This window comes from Megalops cyprinoides, chromosome 6 (genome assembly GCF_013368585.1).
Source record: "Megalops cyprinoides isolate fMegCyp1 chromosome 6, fMegCyp1.pri, whole genome shotgun sequence".
NCBI classification, from domain to species: Eukaryota; Metazoa; Chordata; class Actinopteri; order Elopiformes; family Megalopidae; genus Megalops; species Megalops cyprinoides.
Window position 1 is genome coordinate 12820442 of NC_050588.1, and position 13020 is coordinate 12833461.

Genomic DNA, 13020 nt, shown 5'->3' on the forward strand with positions numbered 1-13020 from the left:
AGGTCAGTTATTGAGCACCTTGCAGTAATTAGAAAACACATTTGAATGGAATATGTGGGTCCTCAACATAATTGTCAGGGACCCGTACCTTACAGTAATGCTCCCCATTAGATCATTTTTTTTTTGTCCATCACATTTTTCTCTTTTGAAAATAAGCACATCCATTGCATGGGGACATTGCAGTTTGAAGCATTATACGTAGCGCTCTTTGTAGTAATAGTGTAGCGTAGTTGTTTTCTTTTGTCTTTTTGCTTTTGTCGTGCTGAGCGTAATTGGTTATATGTCAGTGTGCATATCCAAGGTTCTGTTATGTCACTCCTGTTTTGTCTATGTAGGATGGGCATGCAAAAAAAACCAGAAAGTTTGCGTTGACCCCTTCAGTGTAATTTGCGCAGATGCTGAGGCTAGGACAGGTGCCTGTGTGAGAGCTGCTGCAGCCGCTAACCATCCCCTGATTTTGGGACTGTTCCGCTGTACTTCACGCCACCTGCTGAAACGACAACCGCAACCATTCTGCCAGACGCCCCGACCCCGTGAACGTTTCCTGTGAGGGGGTGTTCTGCGCGGGGGGGTATTTTGCACTTCATTTGCCATTGCTGACTGGACTTCTTTCTGTCAATTATTAACACGTGGTTAATTATTCACCGGCTTAAGCAGCAGGCGATGACTACGGCACCGAGGGCCCTTGGTGGTATGAATTATTTCGTAGTTAGCCGAGTCTCCAATGTACTCGGACTGGTGTGCATTCTGTGAGGGCTGCAGTTTTTTTTTTTTCCATCCCTATTAGCGATGGGGCGGGTATTGGCTGCATATCATATCATAGCCTCACATTCGCCAACCAAACTCAGTGGAACCAAATTCATCCTACAGCGTATGGGAATGGCCTCGTTGGAACTGAAAGGTGGTAATTGACACCCACTAATTGTAGTTTGCAGTGAATTCTACATACTTCATATACACAGTGACACAAGGCATAAAAAAATGCTCTACTGGAGCACAATTAATCTCCTTGCTCAAAAATGTCCTCTTGCACTAGTGCCTTGGGACTTACTGGAACAGCAGCTGTACAATTGCAAGCGATGTGGCCTGCAAGCGTATTAGATGCTGGTGTGGACTTTGGAGGGTCAGGTAGGTTTGAATCATGCCCCGATTTGTTTTTGAAAAGAAACGATTAAATGACCGTAACATGGCATTTAATGATACAGCACACGCCCAGCAAATGCTTGAAATTTAAAGTCCTTTAGAAAGAAATAATGCACAAAAAGTGAATATCAGTAGGCTGGATATGCTATGTGTAAAAAGCGCTTTTGTACAGCAACTCTTAGCTGGTACGTCCAGCCAAATGCTAATCCGGAGTTTTATTTATTGCTACGTATTTGCATTTCTTGTAGGACTTATAATGAATTCCAAGTACAATTTAAACATTGTGTATTTAATTATGAAACATCATTAGTTTAGGGTCAAACTGAATGACTGTATATCATGGTCCAACCATTAAGGGCATACTGACAAAATGAAGGACTTCTCCTGGTAGCACTAGTTTAAAAGTAAACTATCGTTATTGTTTTATTTTATGCTTTGTTTTGTAAAGGTATACCAAAATGGTTAGCTTCACACATTGCAGTTCGATTGAAATTAACTTGTGAATGTACTGAGCTGATTTAACTTGAAAAACCTGTACAGATAACTTGAGTTCTCTTTTATATCTGTCTATTTAAACCTTTGTATATGCTTTTGGCTGTTTAATGTGTTTAGAGGAGGGTGCTGAGTATCTGAGGTGCAGAGAGAGGCCCGGACATTTCCAAACATTCGTGCTGGTGAGGCAGGAGGGGACACTCTGCAGCTCTGAGGGAGGGGCGTGGGGTGTAAATAATGTAACAATTACTGTGAAAAACTGAAGTGTGTACAGTGATCCTTTTCACTTCTGTATGTGTGCCAGGAAAAGTGATTTAACATTTGTCTGTAAACATTTCCATTAAAACAGCTGTGAAAATTACTGCTGCGGATTGTGCTTTTTTTCTGACAACTGATTCTGACAACTGCTGAACGCATCGGTGGGATGTTCTTTAGGGTGTTTTTTTTTTGTTTGATTGTAACTTGCCACAAGATGGTAAAATGCAGAGGTGATAATAGTGTGAAATGTGATCTTTTCCCTCATGGTCATCTGAATTACAGCTGTATTTTGAAATGTTGATCATTTCAAGTGTATTATCAGAGTACGGGGAGTGACTAAAGTCTCCAGTAGGTGGCAGTATTGACAAGTATAACTGGGAAAAAGTAACTGATGTAAATGAAACATGCAATACAGTATTTTTTTGAGTGGTTTGACAGTTGTGCTGAGAATATATAATTTCCGTGGTACTGGAGGGAAGAAAATCAATGTTATGAAATACTACAGCTCAGAAGAATGCCTATGCCTATGGACTGTTGGCCCCTTTATTCACAGAGGCAGAACAGAAACTGTCAAGACACATTTTATTCTTAAAAGTAGGTCGTTGTATTTAAACCAGCACAAAAATTCCAGACCATCCACCACTGATATGTTTTCTTTTTGATTATTCTTAGCTTTTTACAAGAGTTTTCATTGTGAAGAAATTGACCATAGTTTCGTTTTAAAACATTTCCTTTCACCGTTTCATCCCACTTCCAGAAAAACACCTTTTTCCTCCTTGAACTTTTGCCCGTCTCTGCTGACTTGACCTGTATTCTGTTCTTTGGTCCCGGAAGGTATGCTGGGGAAGTCTGCTATTGAGGATATCCTAAACGAAACGTAAATACACACACATGGTCTCACATCCGCTGGTGACACATTTGAAGACACTCCCTTTTCTTGTCCCGGCCTTGGCTTTCAGTCCCAAAGACAACTGAAATCTTTGTGGGGGATGGACAATGGACGAACAAGAGGAGACAGCTGTGTGGAACTGAAGAAAATTAATCCACTTCTGAAGAGGCTGCATCTTAATAAAAAGACTAATGAAACACAAACTTAGCACAACAATACAATTTTTTTTTTTATTACGTTCAAAAACAAACACAAAACTTGGAAATAAAAATGGCCAGGAAATGTACACCTTTAAATTACACAGGCTTTTATAAACAAAATAGAGGTCTATGTCTATATTTACAACAAGAGGTTTACAACAGTTGACCAAATTCTCATAAGGGGTTAATGTTTTTTTCGTTTTTTCTGATTGTAACATATTTCTTTTGCCAGCAAACCTACAGAGTGCCAGCTTGTTATTGTAAGACAGTCAAACCCCCCCCCCCCCCCCCAAGCCCCGCTATAACAGACAAACTATTCCATTTGCAATTACAACCCCAAAAAACACATTTTATGTTTAAAATCTCTGCACAATCCTCTCGCCTCACCCTATCGAAACTGTGACTGCAGTCAATAGTAAATATGAAACTCACTCTTTGCTGTACATTTGGAGACTGCCAAATGATTGTTCAGAAGACAGACAATGATAATGTTGCTTGCATGATGATGCGGAAAAGTGTCTATTTCCCCACACACATACATACACACACACACAGAGGTGGGCAATGCCAGTACTGGGCAGCTACTTAGGGTCCCTTGGTTTTCTTCCACTGCAAGCGTACTTGTTTCCATATGTACATCTGGTCCAATTAGGTGTTCAATGAAAAATGAACATTCTCAACCAGCTGCTAAAACTTTTATTGGTTTATTGGCTTTACCTAGCTTCTGACCCTGATCCACAAAGGGAGATAACTGGACATCTCTTTACGATTGTGTTTTTGCAGCCTTAACAAACACAGCAGATGGTTAAGAAGATCATTCTGCTGAGGTCCAATCAGGATCCAAAAAGGCGTGTCCAAAATTCAAGCGCACCTTTACTTTTGTGCTACTACAATGCTAAAACATGGCCCAACACTGCTGTGGGAATCATGTTACATGAGACAATGTATGTATATCAAATTTATTATGCAAACTATGGGGCTTTATGGATAGGAGGCCAGTTCAGCTGATACTTCCTCACTGGTCTTCTTCCACAAATGTGGGGAAGAAAAGTCTAATGAAACAAAAGAATTGTTCTGTCAGTTTTGCCTGTAAAGATGCCAATTGCTCCGAGAGGCAATGCTGACCCCACTCTCGCCAGCAGAGGGCAAACTCTCCCAAATGATTGAAAGGGGAAGCCGTCCCCCAATGTAAACACAGAAGCTAGAAATTTGAGATTTCACCCTTTCCATAAATGCTTCATTTCCATTTCCTGGACATGCAAAAATCCTTCAAACAATGGTGCTTTAATGTTCCCTCTTCCCTCTGAATGGACACACTTCCCTAATCCAGCCCTTGTCACAATATTGATTATTAACCTTACTATACATATCAATCAAGGCAAACATGTTTTAACAGCCCTGGGGTAAACTGCATTACTAATATATGCCACACTAACCACTGTACCTTGTGAGCCTTGCAGCAGGACCTGGAGAAAGTCCAACAAGTTTAACCTCAAACCTAACTCAGCAGGAGAGACCCATTCTTGTCTGTGTTGAACTTTTTCCCCCAATTATTACATGCAACTGGCTCCAGAGAATGGTGCTATAACAGAATGGTGCAAAGTACACATTTACAATGACATATACAGGTGCTGTAATGACTGGAGTATTTTGAACCATGTGACTTTGACTCCAATGTGAGGCTGAGCTTGAGTTAGGTTATTACGTTCAAGCACAGGGCAACGTAGGGGTGCCCTTGAACACTGTAATTTACCATTTGCGCCTATATAAATTAGTTTCACAATATGAGTAAAAAAATTGTAAATGCTAAGGCTGTCTGCTAAACAAATAGTGAAGCAAGTGGCATTTACAGCATAATTGCAATTATTAAAAAAAAACACTGGAATATCACTGTGCCACTAATTTTCGCGTGGGGTTATGAAATGATTAAAGAGCTTTTTCCCGCCAAAATCAGCAACACGGAGTAACATTTGGCTGCCATCTGAGAACCAGCAGGGGAGTGCAGATTGTGACACATAACGAAACAACAGAACCTTGTTAAGAAGGAGCGTGACACAAGTGCTCACATTCCACAGGCTGGAGTCCTCCAGCTTCGCCTCTTGCTCTGCTTTGGCAAAGCAGTTTAATACCAGCAGGTTGGAAAAATGACTAGAAAATAATGCTTTGCCAGAGCTGGTGAGACTCTCACGGAGTCCTGGAAAGCACCTTTGCCTCGTTCCAACAGGAACTCGCACTGATGTCCCAACATCTTCTGCAGTGAGACCGAAAGTAGCCAGGAATCTGATCATTACAGATAAACTTTGCAGGCTGCACAAAAAGGTGACCATCAAACTAGTCTAATGTGCTTTTCCTGGTTGTGGTGGGGGGGTGGTTGGGTGTTAAATTGCAGACTATGCGTTCCATCATCTCAAATGGTATAACTGAACATAAATAAAAAGTGCACCTCTGAATGAAGGTCATGTTATGATCCCTGAAAACCACTTTTGCCTCGACAAACCAGTGGCGATTACGCCAGTACATGTTTACGTAGACATAAATGAAGAACAGAAAACAGAAAAGAAGCTCTGTTTGTCATCCCCATGCAGGATTTAAAGGACACCCTGGACTGTTCTCTGAAAGATGATCACTAGGTTACCTCTCTACAATGAGGGGCAAATTCAATTTGGGAAAATAACTTTTTTTTTTTTCAGGGAAAGTAAAAAAGTTACTGAAAATGAACCCCCAAGTAAAACGTTCAGTGTCCCAAGTTCCGCAGGGCAATGCTTGAAGTGCGCGTTATGTAGATTGCCGTTAAAAGATGATTCATGAACGCTTAGTATGTCCCAACCGAACACTTTCTCTGGGTTTTCTTCCTTTTGCCATTTATTATAACTACTTAAAAATTTTAACAAAATATCTAAACTGAGAAAGTAGAGAATTTCTTAGTTTAGACTATATGCATTTCTTTAGGTATATAATCAGATTTACATTAACATTATGTGCACTTTTATGGGACTTTTATATTAATGTCCACCGCAAGAAGAAGCCGTTTCGGAGGCTGCTTATCTCAAAGCGCAGAGGCTTTCCTTGATGACATCACAAGCACAAAAGCCTTGCTGTAAGAAAACACATGATAAATTGGACTGTGAAGAAGTGGCATCCTGCTTCAGGGGTGACTGACGTCAGCAAGCCTCTCTGATTCTTACGCTTATCATATTTAAGTGAACAAAAGAAAAGCGATCGTTCCGTTTTACCTTCAGCGACCAACATCTGCAAAAACGGATTGGTGAAAAACAAAAGTTTCTAAATGCGGGTCTGCACCCGTTCAAAAAAAAAAAAAAAAAACCAACCGCATCTTTTGCACCTGCAAATCCACACCACGGTCAGTGTCTGTGTGAGCACACGGTCAGAGGAAACCCGGAAAAGCAGGGAACGCTGATGTTGCCGATGTGCCTTCCTGCGGCGGGCGGAGGCTGACCTTTGACCTCCCCTCTGCTTTCAGTCAGTGAGGACCACAAGCTCTCCCTCGCTGCGCTCTCCCTGGTCGCTCTCCTCGCCCTCGCTGTAGGGGTGTCTCTCAGCGGAACCCCCCTGCTCCTCGGTGACCCTGGCCTGCTGGGGCTCCAGGCCACGAGGCAGGTAACGCTCCAGGAGGGCGGGGTGCAGGGGGATCGTTGCCAAGGACACGGGGGGACTGGGGTACCGAGCGTCACCGGACGGGTAGTGCAGCTGCTGATCTGATTGGCTGGTGAAAACAAAACAGGGGTTGAGTGAGAAAAAAAAAAATTAGTGACATAACTGCCAAGCAAGCCTCCTTTAAACACTTCAAAGAACTCCTAGAAAGACTTAATCAGCTGAAAGTCTTAATTAATGAGCTGAAAACGCATCGACTACTTTAGATAAACACTAATCAGGAAATGAGCTTTGCGCAGCGTTAACAGAGATGGTGGCCTTGGTTTCCACTGTGGTAGTTGTATTAACAGAAGACTGTTTTGTGTTAGGCCTCTGTGACTTAACAGAAGGCTCTGCGTTATGCAGTATCTGGTGCGTCAGTGAGTTGGGGTAGGGGCTAACCTGGTGGGATACGGGCCACGCTGCTCCTGGCGCCGGCTCTTCATCATGGCCTTGTATTCGCCCACGCGCAGACGCCGCCCCTCCACGATGCAGGTGCGCTTGGGCCGGGGCTTGTACTTGTAGTCGGGGTAGCGCTCCAGGTGCTGCCGGCTGAGCCGGGCCTGCTCCTCGTAGTACGGCTGCTTCTCCTGGTTGGACATGGACTTCCAGCGAGAGCCTGTACGGGGCGGGAGGCGGCACAGGGGGCAGTCAGCACGGGGACACACCAGCACAGAGCACCGCTGAATGCTTTATACTGAATGGTGACAGAAGGTGAAGTACAGGGTTTGAGGCTGTGGACTACATCTCCCACCAGCCCCTGTTTTGTGCCCATGAGAGTAATGAAAAGTAAGGTCACTGTACTGCTGGAGAATCAAGACTAAAATGTTCTACACAACCTACTGATGTGTGTCTAAATGTACACACGTAATCAATAACAAATGCACAATCAAACATGCAAAGTCAAAGGAGCCACTCTGAGCTTATGGTGTTTACGTAAATAAAGTTGGAGTGCTGCTGGCTTTTGTCCACAGTGCAAAACTCTGGCTGGTTAGAGCTGCCATCTGGCTTGGCTAGCTGGTCTACGCAAGACTGAAGAGCGCTTGGACGTGGCAATAAGTGTCCAGCAGATCTGGTGGTTAGTGGGGCTGTGGAACATGTGGGCGGAGCTGCCCCGCAGAGATAAACGCCACGTTCTGCTCTCTAAAAGGACGGGGGCTGGGAGGTTGGCTGGAGCTGCTGACAATGGAATGGAATGCCACTGTTTTGTCAGAGGAAAGGGGCATTCGGAAAAGGGGGGGGGGGGGGGTGGAGGTTGGGGGGGGGGTGGCTGTTGTTTGCCTGCCGCTGGGGGAGGCAGGTGGCAGATCGTGCCCCGGCGTGCCCTGCTGGGCCAGAGCTGCAGCAGGTGTCACCCCCCGAAATAGAGGCGCATTCACATGGGGGCCCCCGAGGGGCACGGGCGCTGGCACACACACACACACGCGCACACACACACGCAAACCACACTGACAACAACAGGAGAGAGAGAGAGAGAGAGAGAATAGATGGGAAAACAATGTATCTGCTCACAGGAGATGGAGAGAGACAGAGGTTAGAGCCAAAGATAGAACGACACGGGAGACACGTGGCAGGACTGGGGATATGGGGGTGGGGAGAGGGGGTGAAGATTCCAAACATGAAAAGGGAAGCAAGCCAGAAAAAAAAGCAGAAATGCCCTACCAAAAATGTATCTCAAATAATGAAACATCCCATAATAAATGTGAGGCACTTTAGGGGTGTAGTCACGGTGCACGGTTTCTCCATTTTAAAATAAACAGTTTCCAATTGACATCGCCGAAGAAGTGCCGCTTACACCTACGGACAAAAGCCACAGGCAAGAAAAGACAGCTGCGCTGCGTCCGATTGGACGGGGGTGAGAGGAGGCGTGGCCGGGCAAGCCCACCCACTCACCAAGGATCTTGCTGATGCTGGAGTTGTGCATGTCGGGGAAGGCCTGCAGGATGCGCCGGCGCTCGTCCTTGGCCCACACCATGAAGGCGTTCATGGGCCTCTTTATGTGCCCCGAGGATGAGCTGCGGGCCTCTGTGAAGCCCCCGGCGCCTGGAGCGGACATGGTCCCTGCTGGAGAGACGACACGCACTTGTATTCATGGGCAGCAGTATGGTGTAGCAGTAAAGAGCAGGACTGGTAACCAAAAGGTCGCTGGTTTGATTCCCCCGAAAGGGCACTGCTGCTGTACCCTTGGGCAAGGTACTCATCCCACAATTGCCTCAGTAAATATCCAGCTGTATAAATGGATAACATATAAGAATTGTAACCTATGTAGGTCGCTCTGGATAAGAGTCTACTAAATGCCAATAACGTAAAGTAATGTAATGGGTCTGTCAGTCAGGCAGTTTCCATGAGGGACACAACCAATTCTAGTGTTGCAGCCAGTAAAACACAGAAATACAGCAAACCCACGCATCCTCTTTGCAGTCTCGGCTGCATTCAGCTCCACTCAGGTTCAATGACAATAATGTAATGTAATGCTTAGCACAAGCCCTCATTCAGGGTGACTTAGCTTAACTTTGGGTATATTGTCCCTTTAATATCCACTTCCTAAAGCAATCTGGATTCGGAACCTTGATACCAAGTTTACCTTGCAAGGGCATACATCCTACCAAGGTTACCTTGCAACCTTTGGGTTACAAGCCTAGATCATAAATTACTCCACAGCGCCATTACACACTCCCCACATTGGTGTGCTGCTAGAACTACAGTATCCTGCTCCATTGCCTCCATGCAAATCAGTTCATTTTATCTTCAAATGAACTCTTTAAATGCTGTAAGGCACAGGTAACAATGGGGGTGGAAATTCTTAATCTTTTTAATGGCTTTAAAGCGGCCGTACCCTCTGAATCGCTGCTGTGGTGGTCCTCACCAGCCCGAAGGCCGTGGGCGTCTTCACCTCTCTCCCCGTGGGAAAGCCGCTCAATTCGAGACTCCTCCTTCAGCACCACACACACACACACACACACACATGCACACATACAAGAGCAAAGAACAGAGTCACTGCACAGCTTTTCACGGGAACCGAAAGCACACAGAGAACGGCTGGGGGGGCAATCGGATCTGACAGGTAACAAAAGGAACTATTCGAGAAGAATGGTTAGGACTGTTCGAAGGAGCGCGATGGGAAACGCCTGTCACGTCTCTTCGCAGTAAATTTCACGGCGCAAACGCAAAAACAGGAAAAACTCGCAGCCTAAGCGACAGAGGGGAAGCCGGGAGGCGAAGAAAAGGGCAGACGGGGCGGGCAGCCAGTCTTTTGTCTCGGAAGGACAGGTCCAGAGAGGTAGAGGTGGAGACGGGCAAGAGGCGCTAATCAGTGTATAATTAGCAAAGAAAGAGGAAAATAGCTGCCACAGCACTGTATAATCATAACATCACGCAGCACCGTAGAGGTGCCTGCTCCTCTGTGCTGCCGAATAGGGCTGCGTGGCCTCTCCCTGCGGTGTCTGTCACACAAAGACCGCCGTGGCTGCCCCACCTCCCGGCCCGTAAGCCGACACCCGCGTCCGGTCCGCACCTTGACCTCGGATCCTGTGCCCAGGCTGAGGGGGGTGGGGGGGGGAATTGACGTCGAGGTCACGCGTGTTATTTCTGGGGGGCATTAATGCATTCCTCCGCCTGGGCCGTTCGGTGAGGCGTGACCGGGAGGGTGCTGTCAGTTCGCGAGGGTGGCGGCGGCGGCGGGGGAATCTCACCCGCTGACTCACCTTGCGTGCAACGGCGTCCCTCTCCCTGTCTCTCTCACGCCCCACCGGACCCCGCAGCAGCTGCTGGGCGTCGTGAATAGCCTGGGTCACCACATCCCCCTCGCCCAGAAAGCCTGTGGGACAGACAGGGCATGAGGGTGCAGTCTTAGAAAGGGGGTTATGTGCCACAATGTCTCCATTCTGATAGGTCACGCACCACCACCTACAGGCGTGAGCGGTCGCCATTTCATTTAGCTGTTGCTCAAATGACAGAGGGCCCCAGTGAAGCGATGACAGCTTCCATCAAACTCTGCCCTGATGTCACAGTCAAACAAGTTTCTGTGGGTGGTGACAAGGCATCTCTCATGCCATCACAGAGTGAGGAAGAATACAGTCACCAAGAGGAAAATGTAGGTTGAAGGTGAATGGAGAAAAATGTTTTTTTTTTTTTTTTTTGCTAACACTGACCTTATGATGTCTAGCTTTCCACAGTGTAAATCCCTGGTAGCTAAATCACACTTTCCTAAAGGCTTCAGAGATAAAGACACCAAACAGCACCACGGTGACTTTTACTCCATTTCTGACACATGGTGCTCAGCAGTCAGCCACATCTGCTTGCGTATTGGGAAGGTGTTCCTCCGGTTTAATCATGCGTGTGAGCTAGTGTGTACATGTCTGTGTCTATATCCGATCTAATTATGTGTGTGTATGTGTATGTGTATGTGTGTTTGTATAAGCGTGCTGGTGTGTATATGTGTGTGTGCGTGTGTGGTTGTAATAAGCGCGCGTGTGTGTTTGTGTATAAGCGTGTGTGTGTGTATATGCGTGTGGAACGCTGACCCAGGCTGAGTGCAGGCTGTGGGGGGCTGTGTTGCAAGTCGCGGTGCCCGTATCCCGCCTGCAGGTGAAGAGACGCTCGCTCCAGGGCCTGAGGACTGGGCATTTTCCCCAGCTCCATCCCTTTGGGTTTGGAGGTCAGGTTCAGTGGCTGACTAGTCTCCTACAACAAAAACAGAGATGGAGTCATTTTACTCCACCTTGAAGAGAACTCACGCATAGTCCGCTCCACCTCACGGAGAACACACACTAGTCCTCCTCAAGGAAAGCTCAAAAGCATTTTTTCCATAGTTCTAGTTTGTTTTCTCTTATAGATACATACCTAAAATTGTTTTGCTGTGACCTTTTATTAGCAGTTTAACCCCTTACTGTAAATTGCTTCAGTGTGACAATTTCACCTGTGCATTCTGGTTTTTGAGTGACGAAGGCAGAGTGATAAGGGTGTTCAACGGTATGACGTTCAGTTCAGTGTCTCTGGAATGACTTGTTCCGGCCATTGTGTGTTGTGGGGGTAATTATCTATGTGAGCATCGGCTAGCTTAATGTCAACACATACTAATGTTGTAAGGATATGTTATCCAGGAGCTGGGCCAAGACAAATAGCTGAAATGCTCTAGAATCACTTGTAATTTCCTGGAATGTTCTCATGCCACTTACTAGTGTGATCTGCATACTTAAGTTCATTCCACCAGCAAGGTTTATTTACCTAAGTTTGGGGAAGTGTATTTGATGCAGACTGCAAACTGTCTTTGTACAAATATATGCCAGGTAATAGTACAGGAATGAGTAAGGCCGTTTGGATAAATGTGTCACACCGGTTTAAACAGGCATTTCACACCCTGTATGAAATACAGTTACGATTTCAACAGGTAGTGATGACTTGCAGAAAACTGTGCCCATTAAAGCTTTGGTGATCCCAAACCACCTAGTCGCCTTACACCATGACCACAAGAGCTGAAAAGTACCTGTCGATGGACTGTACCACTAGAACTCTTCCCAGGGGTGGAGTGAGGGTTAGGAAGGAGCTGCATTGGATATTCCACTATGAAGGCAAAAAGAAAGAAAAAACAAACAATTACAACCTGGAAAGCTTTGTTTCCCTCACATAAACAAAACCACAGTCATAGGTGCCGGCGTCAAAAGGGACAACATTATCTGCAGTTACAAGGCCCACATGGCCAGGTCACCAGGAGCACAGAGCCTTCAGCTGATTACACACACACACATACACACAAACACACACACACACACACACACACACACACACACACACCTCCTCTAACCGAGCGACACGGGAGGCTAAACAAATGTGTCACAAAGAAGCCCATTGATAGCGGCAGACAATTGGTTTGCCTCCTTTACTGTGTAACACAGTTTACATAAGAATGCAACTGGGGTGAGCGCAGTGAAATATTTGCAGGGCCGTGCTCGGAGCCAGCCTGATTTTTTTTTTTTGGTTCTGTTTACGTCAGAGGTGTAACTGCACGCGCTGTGGCATCTGAACGAGGAATCCTTGCAGATTTGACGCTCTGACTGGTTCTCCGGGTATTTACGGGAGAGCTCCCCGTCCCACGCGTTCATCCGAGTTCACCGTATCATTGATCATCAGATCATATCGTTGTGCTTCACCGGCTTAAAATCAACTTTGGAGCCCTTCTCTGTCTTCCATTATGAAATATCATTCAAATTATTATAAGCTCACTGCAACATTTGAGCTTTCACCACAAAACCAAGAAACAGCTGTTTAATTTGTTGCAACTTCTTTGCGGGGTTTGCTGCCCTGTGCTGCTAAAACCTCGATCCTTCAGAGATCACTGGCTCAGTTAGTGAGTCAATCTGTGAGTAAGTGAGTGGGTCAGCAGTATAG

The 13020-nt window shown here is 45.9% G+C and overlaps 1 protein-coding gene across 3 annotated transcripts in view; it reads right to left on the reverse strand.

Annotated features, from left to right (window-relative positions):
* Nucleotides 1-6395: 6395 nt before the first annotated feature.
* The window catches only part of LOC118779885 (transcription factor SOX-13-like), a 29604-nt gene continuing 22979 nt past the window's right edge, over nt 6396-13020 (reverse strand). For 2 of the 3 annotated variants that reach the window (XM_036532206.1, XM_036532205.1), the window contains exons 9-15: nt 12119-12195; nt 11157-11316; nt 10338-10450; nt 9470-9566; nt 8527-8694; nt 7036-7252; nt 6396-6706 (exon numbers count right to left, since the gene is read on the reverse strand). In XM_036532206.1, the coding sequence (XP_036388099.1) occupies nt 6460-6706; nt 7036-7252; nt 8527-8694; nt 9470-9566; nt 10338-10450; nt 11157-11316; nt 12119-12195 (1079 nt within the window). In that variant the 3' untranslated portion in view covers nt 6396-6459. Of the gene's footprint in view, nt 6707-7035; nt 7253-8526; nt 8698-9469; nt 9567-10337; nt 10451-11156; nt 11317-12118; nt 12196-13020 lie in introns of all 3 variants that reach the window. The other variant, XM_036532204.1, reaches the window with a different exon arrangement.